General features: G+C 40.4%; 1 protein-coding gene and 1 long non-coding RNA gene across 2 annotated transcripts in view; one reads left to right on the forward strand and one right to left on the reverse strand.

Annotated features, from left to right (window-relative positions):
* The window catches only part of ROS1 (ROS proto-oncogene 1, receptor tyrosine kinase), a 119,315-nt gene that overhangs the window by 21,259 nt on the left and 81,007 nt on the right, over positions 1 to 17,049 (forward strand). The window contains exons 5-15 of the mRNA XM_010861810.1: positions 1,613 to 1,673; positions 3,999 to 4,147; positions 5,098 to 5,236; positions 8,157 to 8,358; positions 9,020 to 9,096; positions 10,578 to 10,700; positions 10,859 to 11,043; positions 12,185 to 12,282; positions 14,141 to 14,637; positions 16,061 to 16,273; positions 16,972 to 17,049. The exon at positions 16,972 to 17,049 is cut by the window's right edge and continues 30 nt beyond it. Of these exons, the coding sequence (XP_010860112.1) occupies positions 1,613 to 1,673; positions 3,999 to 4,147; positions 5,098 to 5,236; positions 8,157 to 8,358; positions 9,020 to 9,096; positions 10,578 to 10,700; positions 10,859 to 11,043; positions 12,185 to 12,282; positions 14,141 to 14,637; positions 16,061 to 16,273; positions 16,972 to 17,049 (1,822 nt within the window). The remainder of the gene's footprint in view (positions 1 to 1,612; positions 1,674 to 3,998; positions 4,148 to 5,097; positions 5,237 to 8,156; positions 8,359 to 9,019; positions 9,097 to 10,577; positions 10,701 to 10,858; positions 11,044 to 12,184; positions 12,283 to 14,140; positions 14,638 to 16,060; positions 16,274 to 16,971) is intronic.
* LOC105004257 overlaps positions 1 to 17,049 on the reverse strand; it is a 124,496-nt gene that overhangs the window by 7,727 nt on the left and 99,720 nt on the right. The window contains exon 3 of the long non-coding RNA XR_827202.1: positions 4,466 to 4,545. This is a non-coding gene — a long non-coding RNA (uncharacterized LOC105004257). The remainder of the gene's footprint in view (positions 1 to 4,465; positions 4,546 to 17,049) is intronic.

Consider the following 17,049-nt stretch of genomic DNA (forward strand, 5'->3'; position numbering starts at 1 on the left):
TTCCAGGTATAAGATGAATAAGTTCTGGGCATCTACTGTACAGCATGATGATTACAGCTAATAACACTGTATTATGTTCTTGAATGCTGCTAAAGAGTTGATTTTAAGTATTCTCATCACAAAGCAGAAATGGTAATTATATGATGGAATGAAGGTGTCAGCTTATGGTGGTAATCATTTATCTTAATAAAGCTGGGGAAAAAAGGCAAGCTTCATTGAAGTAAACAAAACATTTAAACTCCTGGATAGGTCAGAACTAGCTGTGTTACCAAATACTCATTATTCCATTTCCTTCCTTCTTCCTCAGTTTTCTTTCTTGAAAAGAAAATCCCAGGTTAATGATAATTTTGCTGCCACTTGGTACATTTATTCTCTGCAGTTAATGAATGTGTTGAGTGTATTTTACTGAAACCTCAAAGAAGATGTGAAAAGTATACTAGACCCTTAAGTTAAATAATCCTGAGCCCAGACTGAAGTATTTAATCCTTAACTAAGCAAACCTGGGCTTATCAGGCTCCACTTCCTTGGAGAGCACAGATCAAATATGGGATAGTTGAATATTTGCAAATTAAACAGCCCTTCTCTACCTGGACATGCAGAGTAAATGCATTGAGTCATGGTTTCCCCTATTATCATGAGAAACAATAGAATGTTGTCCTAGGTATTATAAATATAAACTGAAAGAGAGAGAGAAGATTGATCATGATTGTGTTGTAGTTTTATGCTGTGCGCCTCTTCTCCTTGTTTTTTCTCCTCCTAACTATTGTTAATGTTAAAAGTCGCAGGAAATTTGTGTCTCAGCCACCAAAATGTTTACTCTTTTTCAGTTAATGAGATGAGATGTTAATCACCATTAGGTTTTTGTAGATCTTAAAATTTAACTTTGGCCCTAAGTCATTCATTGAAATGTTCAGTTGCTCTAAAGATTATAGTACACTTTTAATTTTTCAAGGAAGGCATGGATACATAAAATAAATAGGCTTCATTTTAGGCTAGAGTTTTAAGTAACTCACTAAACCTTTGACTAAGATAGTAAACATATAATTGCATTGTTGAGCTCAGTATTTTGTCACCTTGTGGGGTGTCACCCGTTAGAAGGTTATGAAATTAACTTATTGAATAAAGAGTCACAGTAAATAAAATGACATAGAATAGAACATATAAGATTGCATCATAGCTCAGGATTCCTTTTGGAGATAAAAATGTTCTAAATTCAGATTGTAATGATGATTTTACAATTCTTTGAATATTCTAAAAACCATTGAATTATGTGCTTTAAATGGTAGATTTTATGGTATGTAAAATATACTTCAATAAAACTGTTTAAAAAAAGGGGAAAAACTACCATTTCAGCAATCTTTTTTCCCCAACTTGTATGTGTGTAAAAAGTTGTTTTGTTAAATGTATTTTGGAATTTGGGACATGGTCAAAAAAGATTGAAAGGTGTTGTTCTAATCCCACTAGCAAATGGGAACTTGAGTATTACAGTTCACATTCTTGATATACAGGTATAGTTATATATCAGGCATTCATATTTCAAAATTTGGTTGAAGCTTGTGAGCAAAAGCAGTACAAAGGCTGCGCTGACTGACACGTTATCTGTCTTCCATAGAGAGAATCCTGTGAAGTCGGCTGCAGCAGTGGGGAAGGCGCATATGAAGAGGAAGTGCTAGGTAAGCAGACTCACACAACTATTATTGAAAATAATCTACACCACTCCAGGGACCTGTCCTAATGTAGGGGCAATGAGCAAACTCTTAAAATATCTAGACTTCTATGTCTCAATATGATATATATATATACACACATATATATATATACATATATATAGAATCGAATATATATATTTTTAATTAACTTCAAATGTGTAATCCATATTTAGAGACTCAGCAAAAGTCTTCTTTCAGAGAAAAATAGGGGAAACAGCATATGCCATGTTTAGAATTTGAGATTTTGCCCTCAGTTCAGTGGATGCAATCACTTTTCTCTTAATATGAGGGACAAATGTGAATCCTGAGCAACTTGATTATCAGGAAATGCCACTGTTTTAATGAACTGAAAGTGTAGAAACATTTTATTTAATGTGAATTTCATCACTCAGCTAACCGTTATTCAATTGATTGAGTGCCTTCTATAGTTATGGCTCCTTATAACATAGTGGGAAATTTGCAGAATGTATAGAAGTTATGCTTCCCAGTGTTAGATTTGGAGTAAGGAACTTGACTGTATATGTTTCCAGTTCCCTCTGACTTATTTCAGAGCAGGTTGGGTGTCTTCAAGAGACTTTGCCTGAGTGTTTTAATTCTCTAGTCATTTCTGAAGGATCAGCACTTTGATAAACTATAGCCTATGTTAGCAGCTAGGTTTTCCAGAATTCCCCAGTTTTCCCTCCCACTGGAAGACAAACAGTTCCTTCCAGAACAAGAGATGATTGGCTTTTCCATAAGCTGCAGTCCTTGTTTCAATGGTTGATGAAAATTGGCAGGTGGATCTTGCCTTGCTCTCCTGATTTGCTTCTGAATCAGACTGGTGAAGAAACCTTATCTTCTAAGTTCAGGAAAAGATGCCTGCTTTTGCCACTTCTATAATACTGGATGTCCAAGCCAAAGCAAGTAGGCAAGAAGAAGGCATCCAAATTTGAAAGGTGGAAATAAAGTTATCTTTGTTTGCAGATGATATGATCTTACATGCAGAAAACCCCAAAGATACCACAAAATACCCTGTTAGAACTAATAAACAAATTTGGCAAAGTAGCAGGAAACAAAGTTAAAACTAGAAAATCAATTGCATTACTATGCACAAATAATGAACCATCTGAAAAGGAAATTATGATGAAAATTTCATTTAGAATAGCATCAATAAAATACTTAGAAGTTAACCAAGAAGGTGAATGATTTGTAAAGTGAAATGTTCACAAAACATTTCTGAAACAAATTAAAGAAGGCAAGTAAATGGAAAGACATCCCACATTCATGAATTAAAAAACTTGGTATATTGTCAAGATGTCAGTATTATCAGAGCAATCTACAGATTTAATGCAATCCCTATCAAAATTCCAAATACATTTTTGCAGATGTTTTACACAGGATAGAAAGACCAATTCTGCAATTTATGTGGAATCTCAAGTGACCCCAAATTCTGAAAAGAACAGAGTTGGAGGATTCATACTTCCTGATTTCAAACTTATTGCAAACCTATAATAAGCAAAACAGTATGGTTCTGGCATTCAGAATTCTAACACTTATACAGTGTCTGGGAAGTAGTACCAATAACTGTGTGTACCAATTGTAATGTTGCTAATGCTTAAAAGTCATGAAATATTTCACAATAAAAAAGAGCAGACTATAGGATCCTTTGGAGCTCAAACAGTTACTTGCACATATAAAAATAATATGTTTGACACAATGGGCTATAGATGTATAGTGTAAAATTTAAAAATATCTTGAGATATGTGCCCTGGGTCAGTGGATGGTTCTGTTGCCCTACACATACCCTTGGCACCCACCCCTCTAACCTATATAGAAGTGGTATGACGAGAGAAAACCAGTCTCAGAACACTCCATTTTGCTGGCCTGTAAGAAAAACTATCTTCAAAGATTAGATAGCTCAGTAGGTAAAGAACCTACCTGCAATGCTGGAGACACAGGATATGCAGGTTCGATCCCTGGGTCAGAAAGATCCCCTGGAGAAGGAAATGGCAACCCACTCCAATATTTTTGCTTGGAAAACCCCATGGACAGGGGAGCCTGGTGGGCTACATCCAAAGGGTCACAAAGAGTTGGACACGACTAAGTAGGTAGGCAGGATGAGGGGAAAAAAGCTGCCAGACCAACTGGCTGATTTAAAGAAATAAACCAACTGAATTATAGGCATCAGTTACTGTGCAGATGAATACCTGTGGGAAGATGTAGCAGGAGAGTGCTGAGATGAAGCAGGGACACGCTGTCCTGCGTCAACAGACATGGGATGTGGTGAATGAAATCTTGTTTTCTCCCCAGAAAACGCAGACCTCCCCACTGCACCCTTTGCTTCTTCCATTGGAAGCCATGGTATGACATTACGATGGAAATCGGCCAACATCTCTGGAGTAAAATACATCATTCAGTGGAAATACACACAACTTCCTGGAAGCTGGACTTACACTGAGGTATGAACCACTGCCTATGTACCTGCGTGCCCATTCAGTCATGCGACCGCATGGATTGTAGCCCTCCTGGCTCCTCTGCCCATGGGATTCTCCAGGCAAGAATACTGGAGTGGGTTGCCACTTCCTACTCCAGGGGATCCCAATCCATGGATCTAATCTGTGCCTCTTGTGTCTCCTGCATTGGTAGGTGGATGCTTTACCACCATTGAACTTCAATCTTTGCTACTCTTCATGTTAAACCTTTTATTTTTGAGGAAAATATATTATTGGATATAGATATTATTCCTTCAGCTCAGCATCACATAACCAACTACTCACATCATTGGTCATTATCTGTCCATCCCATTGAAAATGATGCCAACTAGGGTGGAGGTCAGGGAGGTCATCCAGGGGGGTCCCTATTAAGACAGCAAAAGCAGGTTCAGAGAACAGTCCCAAGACACCAAGTATTTTAACACAGAAAATTAAAGGAAAGCCTTGAGGTAAATGCCAAATAATTGAATCCATAATTTTGCAGGTTTGAAGATGGAAGGAATTTTGGTGTGCATTGTGTGGACTGAGATCGGGGTATCTCAGCTCTGAGCTTCAGGCCTCCTTTCCAGCTGGCCTGGTAGGCCCTGTGCTGTGTGTGCTTAGTCGCTCAGTCCTGTCTGACTCTGTGTGACCCCATGGACTGTAGCCCTCCAGGCTCCTCTGTCCATGGGATTCTCCAGGCAAGAATATAGGAGTGGGTGGCCATTCCCTTCTCCAGGGGATCTTCCCGACCTAAGGGATTGAACCCAGGTCTCCTGCATTGCAGGTGGATTCTTTACTATCTGAGCCACCAGGGAAGCCCTGGATCACTTCATATCCGGAAGGCCATGCATCATCTACAAATGAATCTGTATTCTTGAGTTACAATATACAGAAGCGATTCCATAAATACTGATGTTTGATCTCTCATTGATTAGGCCGTGTCCAAGCTCTCCTATGTGGTAGAGCCCCTGCATCCCTTCACTGAGTATGTTTTTCGAGTGGTTTGGATCTTCACAGCCCAGCTGCACCTGTATTCCCCTCCAAGTCCCAGTTACAGGACTCATCCTTATGGAGGTATGGCATGCATACCTTGCTCGAGAAATCAGGGGTCATTCCAAAGCTTTGGTTTAGTTCGCTTTTATTTTAAATAGTGAAATAGATTTATTCCTTTGTTAATCAATCCATCTAACAATGGGGTACATAACTGGGTGTCAAGTCGTCTTCCAGGTGCTCACCATGAAAAGTGAAAGTGTTAGTTGCTCAGTCCTGTCCGACTTTTTGTGACCCCATGGACTGTAGCCTACCAGGCTCCTCTCTCCTAGGGATTTCCCAGGCAAGAACACCAGAGTGGGCTGCCATTTCCTTCTCCAAGGGATCTTCTTGACCCGGGGATTGAACCCAGGTCTCCCGCATTGCAGGCAGATTCTTTACCATCTGAGACACCAGGGAAGCCCAGGTGCCCACCATACCTCTGATCAAAACAAAAATCTCTGCTCTAGTGAAGCTAGAGCAGAGAAAGGAAAGGAAAGGAAATTTTGGTGGAAAGGAAATTCCCTCGACAGTAAATCTAATAAATAAGGAAAGTATACTGTGAGTAGGAACACATGGGTTGCTATGGTAAGAAAAATGCTTTGAGCAGGGTCTGTCCGGGAAAAATGGGGAGTGCATTAAAGCAGTTGGTCGGAATAAGCCTCATTATGTAATTAGGAGTTATGGAAGGTTTTAAAGGAATAATTGCTTCAAATGCTCCTTAAAAAGATAATTGGCAAATACACATAGAATGTGTTGAATGACATTGAGTGATAGAGACTGGGAAGTACAGAGGTAGGAAGACCAGCTGGGAGGTTATTATTGTACTTCAACTTTTGGTTAGAGATGATTTAAAAAAACAGTCGATACGTTGAAACATTTTCTGATTTATTCTTTCAAAGATTTGACTTCCATACTGGGAAAAGGATTCAAGCCTAGAGCCTTTCAGGGAGATAAATGCCAGGGGAAGACATTCAGGGAGAGTTGCTGGTGTTCTCAACATCTGAGTTAGCCAAGGGGACTTGGGAGGGCTTATTCCAAGCCAGATGTTGGATGTCCCTACCCCTCAGTTCTGGAGAATCAGCTGCATGCAGAGACCCTCACACTGAACTAGGCCTTGGACCAAACCTCAGCAGGACAGCTGATGAAGCTGGTTGGGGCATTTTCCCTCTCCCCTGATTAGTGCCTTCTTTTTGCTTATAGATTTTAGGGTACATGTGGTCCCTCTGCTGATTATTCCCTGACCATCCTCAGGACCTCAGATTAGACACGGGTCTGGGGTGATATTTGAAATGTTCCAGATCAGAGTAGAATACCTAGATCCTTTTTGTTCAGAGCAGTGCCTCATGGACTCCAACACTATGGGAACATTTTCCAGTACTGGAGACATACTGTGGTCCAGGGCAGATGGCTAGTTACATCAAAGTAGCAAAGAAGGCAAATTTTGCTTTCCATTTCTGAGTCTTTCTCTGGATATGCAAGCCCCCAAACCCTCCATATGTTTCAGTTCTCATACTGGGTATCCTTTCCATGGATAACATCTCATGCTTCAATTCTGTCTCACTTTTTTAGCCACATCAAAACTTACAGAGTTATCCATTTGTGTTCCGTCACCTTGTGGCCCTTTTCTCTTTCAGCTATGGGAAATATATGACTTTAGATGGTTATTATCGCCTTTTAATTGGGGACTTTATGAAGATAATTTCTTAATCAGATGGAATAATCACCTTGCCTAACCTGACCAGCCTTTTCAGGGACGACTTTTGTCAGAGAGATTTGGACTACTCACAACTGGCCATGGAGGTGGCATGGAATGTATTTGCAGCGGGGTAGATCATGCCTGTCTGGGTGTGGACTAAAGGGTTAGGTTTTCTGACATCCTAATTCCGATTGGCTAGGAGATGATTCCTTCTTCCCGGTCCACCTGAGTCACTTAGTGCGGGGAGCTGAGGAGTGAGGCAATGATATCTGTGTTTGCTCAAGCTCTGTCTGAGAGCTGGGGAGGTACCCTATCAGAGATCAGTTGAAGAGCCTTTTTAAAACAGCCAGCAGGAGGGCGGCTCTGTCTTCTCTCTCCCCACTCTAAGGGGACAGGGGTGATGCAGTGCACCTCCCAAAAACTGTTCAGAGGGAGAGAGCCTGCTGAAGGGCAAAGTGGTATCAGTCTGCCTTTCTATGAAAAGAGGAAATAAACGGGTGGGGCTGCAGGCACAGGAGGTAAGGAAAGCAGGTGCGGACTGGCTGTCAGATCATTTGTTTTCCTTTCTGTTCTTTGCCACTGGGGCAGATCCTACAGTCTGTAGGTGAATGCTTGGTTAGCAAATGCATGCTCATTTTCGTCCTTCATGAGGGAAGGGATGCTGCTAAGGCACAGAAAACCTGGATTTGGGGAACCTTGAGAACTCTGGGGAGGAGAGTACTGTCTGGGTCAGCAGAGCTGATGCCAGCAAAAGGGAAGCAGGCTGTTCTAATTCAGGCTTATCTAAATCCCTATCTTTAGCTAGAACTGGTCCAGCCACAGGACCCTAATGAGGGAAAAGGCCTCAGGCCTTACTTCTTTCAACCCATGTTAATCATTGACTTCAGTTTTGTTAGAGTCTCTTCTCCTTCCTAACCTGGTTCCATCCCGTTTTTTAACTCAGTCAGGTATCTGGAGATTTTTAACATTTTTTTTTTTCCCCTACAGTATTATCCTATTTGTATACTTCCACATTTAATTTTATGGCATAAATTAGAAGTGAGGAAAATAACACTTTCTTTAAAGAGTCCCTTAGAAGAGTAGCTAACTGACATTGTTTAGGGATCAAGAATTGCAGTTCATATATTACCACCTCCTACCACTTATTGTGACTATTAAAGAAAATATTCATTTATGCTGTTTTCAAAAAACAAGACTTTGACTCTACGCTGTTTACGTTTTTCTCTGTATATTTTCTGCTCACCGTGTTACCATTATCTCTCCTAGTTCCTGAAACGGCTCCTTTCATTAGGAATATTGAAAGCTCAAGTCCCGACTCTGTGGAAGTCAGTTGGGCTCCACCTCAATTCCCAGGTGGACCTATTTTAGGCTATAACTTAAGGCTGATCAGCAAAAACCAGAAACTAGATTCAGGGACACAGAGAACCAGTTTCCAGTTTTACTCCACTCTACCAAATACCACCTACAGGTAAGAATTTAGTGGTGCATGGAGAATGTAACCAGCACGGGTGCATTCATGATAATTATCTAAGAAATATGGCTACAAAATAATTTAAAATGTATTTTGAGAAGTCTCATTGACTTTGTGCTGCTGGTTTGAAGTTGTGGTTTCCCTCAAGTTTGTATGCTTATTAGATTACACCATCCTAGGCAAAAGCATTTTCAAGCCTTTCTATTATATTCAGAGAAAAATACAAATGTGAGCTAATAAATGTGGGCTAAAAAAGACAACATAAGCACCATCAATATCATTTCTTCATTTAATCCAACATGAAAAAAGTAAAGAAGTAGAATTATGTTAATGGTATTTTTGCATTAACTGTTAAGGGAATTATTTTATTATTGTTAGCTTTTCTAGCATTTACTAAGATCTCTGTAAATTAGGGCATGAGGGTCATGCAGATAGCAGAGTTCTGTTTTTGACCTCTGTGACCCTGAACTATTCTGTGGGGAATGCAAACAAGGACATGACTGATGGTCATTTTAGTGCTGAGCAGCAGCACCAAGTAACTAGATACACGCATTGCCACCTTGTCCTTTAAATAGAAACGTTATTGCTCCTTCTATTTTTATCCTAAGTTCACACCATGCCATGTAAAACACATCTCTCCAAATTGTTTTTGGAATAGGTTTTCTATTGCAGCAGTAAATGAAGTTGGTGAGGGGCCGGAAGCAGAATCTAGTATTACCACTCCATCTCCAGCAGGTATAGACTGGGGGTGTGCCTCCTGTTACTGGGAAGTTGATGGGTGGAAGGGTGGATTCAGATCTTACAGGTCCTGTGTCATCCGGTGTTCCTTAAGCCCCTACTTGTCTGCCCAAATAACTGTCTTGCGAATACTTGATAAGTTTCAATTTTAAATGAGAAATCAGTCCCAGCTGACAAACAGGAGTAAGTTGTCAGAGCAAAGTTTTCACATTGAAATTTAAAAATTAAAAAAAGGGGAAAAAAAAGGAATTAAAAAAATGGCCCCAAGTAAACTCTTGGTTTCAGTTAAAGTCACTAGTGATTATGACTTTCATTTACATACTTAGGGAATACATATATCCTACTCTAACCTCCGCTTTATGGGCCATCATTTAATAAAGATCAGATATCTTTTTCTTCCAGTTTCCTTTAGGTTTTCAAATCTATCTGGACTTAGTAAGTTACATTTTACTATTCTGATATTCAAACTACCAAATTAGCTTTTGTTATTAATTGGCAAGTATCTTTTTTTTTTTTTTTCCGGCTTCAGCATTTTAACGTTTGCCTTGGGAGACTAAATATGTACTGCATGATTCCCACATAAGCAAAATCTTAATAAAAGAAAATGCTGTCTAAGAAGCACCAGAAATATTTTGTGGAAAGTTAGTTCAAAATGTTTGGAATAACACGCGAAAACTCAAAATACTAGGAGTGTGTTTTCTGTCTTGGTGGCAACCCTGTTTGCTGACTTGACCTCCCATTCCCTGAATCTGCCCCCAGATATGCCGGTGGGTGTTTATTGAATGTCATCCATTACTAACCTTTAGTTTCTTTGGCTGTTACTAGACTCTAGGAAAGGAGAGGTATTTTTGTTATGCAAGAAGCATCCAAAGGACGAGTTAAATATAGAGCAGGTTTAAGGTTGTTATTACTATGATTACTGCATAACATTTATTAATTACCCTAAAAGTGTTGATCAAGGCACAATGCATCAGTCTCCAGTCGAATAGGACATCACGCAGAGTTCTGCAGTCCTCAAATTTCATTATTACAGGCCTTTCTCCTGCCTCAAAGGGAGAGATAATTGAAGACAAAACAGAGCAACCAAAGTCTGTCTATATGTGTGTGTTATGCAACCAGCCCCTCCAGCCTGGGCTGGACTACCTCCACCAAGCAGTCAGATTCCCAGGGTGGAGGATAATGAGCCGAGCTCCTATTTGGGCAAGGCTGTTGAGAACAGTGATACTGCATGTGGTGTGATTTTGAGGGCATTCAGGGGCACATACCCAGAAATCCTACTTGGTTGACACAGTACTTCCCACCCCAATCATAGAATTGTGATTTATACCACAGTTGAAATACCCCCGTATCTTCAGAGAATATCTGGCAAAGCTCTTCCGTGTCCCAGTCCCCTTGTTTTTAAGGGTGATATTGATCTTTTTTGTGTCAATATGTATATGATTGGTCTGTCTGTCTATAAAGTCGTGTTGTTCTTTTAGTTCAAGAAGAGGAACAGTGGCTCTTTTTATCCAGGAAAACTTCTCTAAGAAAGAGGTCTTTAAAACATTTAGTAGATGAAGCGCATTGCCTTCAGTCAGAGGCCACACACCATAACATTACAGGTCAGTGTAATAGAGAAAAATGTTTCCTTAGTGTGTAAGGAAAGAGCCAGGTTGGCTTTAATACCTTTGTTAACGATTAAATAAATGAGTTCTCTTTAGTGTCAGTGTTTTGTCTGGTTGTTACATAGTAACACGTGTATTTGCCATCACTTTTCCAGGAATATCAGTTAATGTCCACCAGCAAGCTGTTTATTTCTCTGAAGGAACTCTTATATGGGTGAAGGACGTTGCCAACATGTCTGATGTGTCTGGCCTGAGAATTTTTTACAGAGGCTCAGGATTAATTTCGTCCATCTCCATAGACTGGCTTTATCAGAAAATGTATTTCATCATGGATGAACTGGTTAGTCTGAGAATTTAAAGTGAACAACTAGATATTGAAAATCTAATGCATATCTCGACATATTAATATTTATAAGTAAACATAATTCTTTCATTCAATAATTAATCATTGAGTGTTTACTATGTTTTAGATACTGGGTTAGCAATGAATCATACATAGAGTCTTATAGGAGGGTCTAGATTTTACCTAGTACTAAGTACTTTATTTAGTCCTGATATACCATTAAATCATCTTTCTTGTGATTTTTCAGAGCTGTGAGTTTTCACTAATGATAATTTGACTTCCATGAGACAGTGGTAACCTGAATTATCACTGGGTAACAACTGCCAATCATGATTAAAATCAGCTGTGAGCATTTTAAATTATGTAATAACCATGGATAACTTTAGTAGGTCTCTGAAAATATTGGTATTATCGAATCAAGTTTCCTTTTTTGAAAGAGAGGCTGGGCTCAGTCACTGTGGCTGGAAGCCCATAAGCTTCAGTGCAGTTCAGTTGCTTAGTTGTGTCCGACTCTTTGCCACCCCATGGACTGCAGAGCACCGGGCTTCCCTGTCTATCACCAACTCCCAGAGTTTACTCATACTCGTGTCCATGAGTTGGTGATGCCATCCAACCATCTCATCCTCTGTGGTCCCCTTCTTCTCCCGCCTTTAATCTTTCCCAGCATCAGAGTCTTTTCAAGTGAGTCAGCTCTTCGCCTCAGGTGGCCAAAGTATTGGAGTTTCAGCTTCAACATCAGTCCTTCCAATGAATATTCAGGACTGATTTCCTTTAGGATATACTGGTTGGATCTCCTTCCTGTCCAAGGGACTCTCAAGAATCTTCTCCAACACCAAAGTTCAAAAACTCAATTCTTCGGTGCTTAGATAGGCCCATAAGCTTAGATATAGCTAAAATATTAATAAAAGTAGTTGAGTGTCTCCACAAATATGAAAAATATGTACTTGTATTTCATGGATACCAATAGAATATGAACTCATTAGGATATAGGATATAAAACTGTCTTTTAAGGGCTTTTTTATGTTTTCAAAAAGTGCTCTGCGACTAGTGAAATTCTAAGCACAGAACAGTTGCTTAAGGAATATTTGTTGGCCAAGTTGACTAGAGACACTAATGCTACTGATGTACTTTTCTCTAGGTATGTGTCTGTGATTTAGAGAACTGCTCAAACATTGAGACAATTGCACCTCCCTCAATCATTGCACCTCAAAAAATTGTGGCTGATTCATACAATGGGTAAGTGTTAGCCTTGTAAATGTGAATTCTCTTCCTTTGGCAAGAATCTTAGGGAAACTTGCTTGCTAATAATATTGTAGTGCCAGATGAGCCAATCTGATTTCATATTTAATTACATCCAGGCAAAGTTTTCATTCTTATAGAACCAAGAGGAAATTTCTTTCAAACTTCACCCACAACTTTTCTAGGTAAGCAGGTTTTCCTTTCTCCTTTGCAGTAGCTTATGGGCATATGGGAAAAATCTCTTCTCTGGGACTCAGGGACCTGGCTTCTCTTCTTGGGTTTGTCATGATTTTATGCATGACTCAGAGTTTTATTCCCCCTCTGCTCTCCCCATGAGAAGCCCTTCCTGCCTATCTTCTTTTCATTACACCATTTTCTCTTGCTGAGCAGTTCAGTGCCTGTTTGTTTTTCTGGTCTGGTTATCATGGGTTTAGCATTCTTCCACTGACTCCTTTCTGCTGATTTTGGGTGGTTCTTCCCAGCTGTTTTTACTCAATTTTGGGGTACTTCATCATGATTTTGTAAAATGCTAACACTATTGCCTCACTTAATTGTGAATATTTTTAAAAACTTGTTACTGTTGTTCAGTTCCTAAGTCGTATCTGACTCTTTGTGACCCCATGAACTGCAGCATGCCAGGCTTCCCTGTGTTTCACTTTCTCCAGGAGTTTGCTCAAACTCAAGTCCACTGAGTCAGTGATGCCATCCAACCATCTCATCCTCAGTTGCCCCCTTCTTCTCCTGCCCTTAATCTTCCCCAGCATCAGGGTCTTTTCCAATGAGTTGGCTTTTCGCATCAAGTGTCCAAAGTATTGGAGCTGCAGCTTCAGCACCAGTTCTTCCAATGAATATTTAGTGTTGATGTCCTATAGGATTGGCCTGTTTAATCTCCTTGCAGTCCAAGGGACTCTCAAGAGTTCTCCAACACCACAATTTGAAGGCATCAATTCTTCGGCACTCAGCCTTCTTTATGGTCCAGCTCTCACATCCATACTACTGGATAAACCATAGCTATGACTATATGGACCTTTGTCAGCAAAAAGCTTCAGTTCAGTTCAGTTCAGTCGCTCAGTCGTGTCCAACTCCTTGCGACCCCATGAATCGCATCATGCCAGGCCTCCCTGTCCATCTGCAACTCCTGGAGTTCACTCAAACTCATGTCCATCGAGTTGGTGATGCCATCCAGCCATCTCATTCTCTGTCATCCCCTTTTCCTCCTGCCCCCAATCCCTCCCAGCATCAGAGTCTTTTCCAATGAGGCAACTCTTCGCATGAGATGGCCAAAGTACTGGAGTTTCAGCTTTAGCATCCTAGTCTAATACAAATGCAGGATTAGTATTGCTGGGTAGCAACTGTGCAAAATAATACCATGAAGTTTCAAAAAATGGCTTAAATGTTTATGTTTTCTTCCGTTTTGTCATTCACAATGCATGGGAATATTTATGGACAGATTTTGACTAAGAATTTCTGTGTATTGGAGAAAAATGTTTCATAATAAATGACAAGTTCAGTCATGTAAGTTTTACATAATATGCTTTCCTTTAAGAGTAGACATCATTAGAAAACCTTTAAAGACCCCCATTGTCCTTAAATTCTGATTCCTTAAGAAGTCACATGTAATAATTAGGAGATTAAGCCTTATAAGAGAGGCTGACATTTTCCAGGATTCCAACTTCTAACTTAAATGAATAGAGCATATTTGTAATAAATGCCTTTTCCAGTTTGCATCTTGGGAAACCCTGTACTTCCCCACTCTGGAGATACTTGGTTCTGATTGCCCAGCAGGATAAGACAATGGTGCTCCTCCTTCACCTGTGCACTGACTCACACCAGGCTTCTTTTGCTCCTGTGTCAGGTATGTCTTTTATCTCCTGAGAGACGGCATTTATAGAGTCGATCTTCCTGTGCCTTCTGGTGGGGGCTCAGAAGCCATGCGTATTGTGCAGAGTGGTACTTTAAAGGACTTTGCAATCAAGCCACAGTCCAAGCGAATCATTTATTTCAACGACACTGCCCAAGTCTTCATGTCAACCTTTCTGGACGGCTCCGCATCCCACATCATCCTACCTCACGTCCCCTTCACTAATGTGAAGAGCTTCGCTTGTGAAAACAATGACTTCCTGGTCACAGATGGCAAGGCCGTTTTCCAACAGGATTCTCTGTCTTTTAATGAATTCATCGTGGGATGTGACCTGAGTCACATAGAAGAATTTGGCTTTGGCAACTTGGTCATCTTTGGCTCATACACCCAGCCACACCCGCTGCCGGGTCGCCCGCAGCAGCTCTCCGTGCTGTTCGGCTCCCACCAGGCCCTGGTTCAGTGGAAGCCCCCCACGCTCGCCATTGGAGCCAGTGAGTTCCCTGTCCCCTGCCTGGAGGCTGGCCTTGTCAGAAGGAGAGGAAAACTTAATAGGCTTGGCATGGCAACTCAGCTTTGAGAGCCCTTATGTGATTATTTAGCCATTAACCCAAAGCGCTACTTAGCACTCTGTCTGTCTCCTCTCTCTCACACATACACACAGTGTTATTACGTTTGTTCTACATTTACCAGTTTTGATAAATAAAGAGAATTTCTATATTTTATCATGTACATCCCAACAGAAGGGTTGGAACATTTATTGAGTGTCTCCTTGGAGCCAGGCACTGACATTCTAGTTGGAGGGAATGCATTAGCCAGGGGAATGGAACACTTGGGTTGAGATTTTGTATCCAGGGAGACCTTGCATGAATTTGAGCCTAAAACTCTCGGGACTTGAATTTTCATCTCTGGAGAGGCAGCATGTGTGGTGGGTATGCAGGTGGGCTCTAGAGCCAGCCTGCATGGATTCAAAGGCTAGTCTCATCAATTATTAGCAGAATGACCTGGGCAAGTTACTTAGCCACTTCATGCATGTTTCCACTGCTGGAAATAAAAATATTAATTATATCCTTCTAAGGGATTGTCATATAGACCGAATTAAGATGCATAGGTAGAACCCAGAACAGCATCTAGCATAGCAGTTGGCAATTTTTTTTTTTTTTAATAAAAGAAGGACCAGATAATAAATATTTTCTGTTTTGTGGGTCATACAGTTTCTGGGATAGCTACTCAACTCTGTCTTTGTGGTATGTAAGCAGCCATAGATAATACGTAAATAAGTCACTGTGACTGTGTTCCGTTACAACTTTATTTATAAAAACAGGCAGTGGGCCAGATTTGTGGGCTGCAAACTGTGGGCTGCAGTTTGCCAGCCTCTGGTCCCCTAGCAAACATTGTCTGCTGCTGCTAAGTCGCTTCAGTCGTGTCCAACTCTGTGCGACCCCATAGACGGCAGCCCTACTTTTACTTTAAGACCAAGTTAGTTATGCCTGTTTGTTGTATATATCAAAGATGGCTGAAAATGAATTAGCAAAATTTTTTAATTTTTATTTTTTGGGCTTCTAGGAAGTGATATTCTGCTGACACTGGAATAATACTAGAGATTTGTCGTTAAACGTTTATTAGGAGCTTGTATAGTGTACCCTTCTGATAGTTCCACGCAGCCAGTGACACGGCACAGAGAGGGACAGTGGCCTCCCATTTGTTGGCAAGACGTCTCCTTTGATGAGACAAAATGAGTGGGTAGAATGGCCACTGTCCTAATCGTATCATCAGGTTAACCCTGGCGATTAAGGGGTAACAGGCCCAATTATCCTTCCACTCAAGGTGAAGCTGTAGATAAGTTTACTGAAAATCCTTTGTTTGCCCTTGCTGATGTCATCCTGGTGAGTAATATTGTTTAACTCTTCCGCATAGGTCCTTCTGCCTGGCAGGACTGGACTTATGAGGTGAAAGTATCAACCCAAGACCTTCCTGAAACCACTCACGTGTTCTCTAATATAAGTGGGACCGTCCTTAATGTACATGACCTTCAGAGTGCTACAAAATATGAGGTTTCTGTGAGAGCGAGTTCTCCCAAGGGGCCAGGCCCTTGGTCAGAGCCCTCAGTGGGAACCACTCTGGTACCAGGTGAGAGAATGCTCCTGATTTAGGGAGTGATTCTGACAAAAAAGGCTTTCTCCCTGTCTTCTTTAAAATTTCTCACCTTAGGTGTGGTAAAGAAATGAGCATGAGGGTGCATTGACCCTTGAGCATGTTTATTGTCTGAGATTAGGAAAGCAAGTAAAGCACAGTGTAATATTAATGTTTCTAACGTTCTATTTTATACTGTCCAAGATGTTTTTGAACAAACAATATAATTTTCTTCTTCTTCGTGGTTTTCTCCTTTCTCATGGCTTATTAAGCTGTAGCACTGCTTGGATGCTGAAAGTCTCGACAAGAGAAGTTGAGGGGCTGTGAATTATGTTGAATTCTGTCCTCTTGGTTGAAAGAAAACGGAAAGAACTGAACCATTTATACTACTGTTGCTTCTGAATATCACCAATAGCTAAAGCAAAACAACAAAAAAATTTGCCATGATGTGACATTGCTGTAGTGGCAGCATCAATACACATTTCTCTTCACGTTCAATTACAAATATTTACATAAAAATCAAAGTGTGTTTAATATGATAGAGTATTCTTCTAAGCAGATATGATTATTCGTATACTTCCAGTGTATTTTTCAAAATGCTGATTTACTTTATAAAAGAAATCTAACAAACAAGATGTGTACCTAATGTGTGTTTTCTGTGATATTTCTTTCAATTTTTTTTTTAAACCAAACAGCTGCAGAACCACCATTTATCATGGCCGTGAAAGAAGACGGACTTTGGAGTAAGCCATTAAATAGCTTTGGCCCAGGAG

This window comes from Bison bison, unplaced genomic scaffold (genome assembly GCF_000754665.1).
Source record: "Bison bison bison isolate TAMUID 2011002044 unplaced genomic scaffold, Bison_UMD1.0 scf7180017864473, whole genome shotgun sequence".
In the NCBI taxonomy this organism is placed as follows: Eukaryota; Metazoa; Chordata; class Mammalia; order Artiodactyla; family Bovidae; genus Bison; species Bison bison.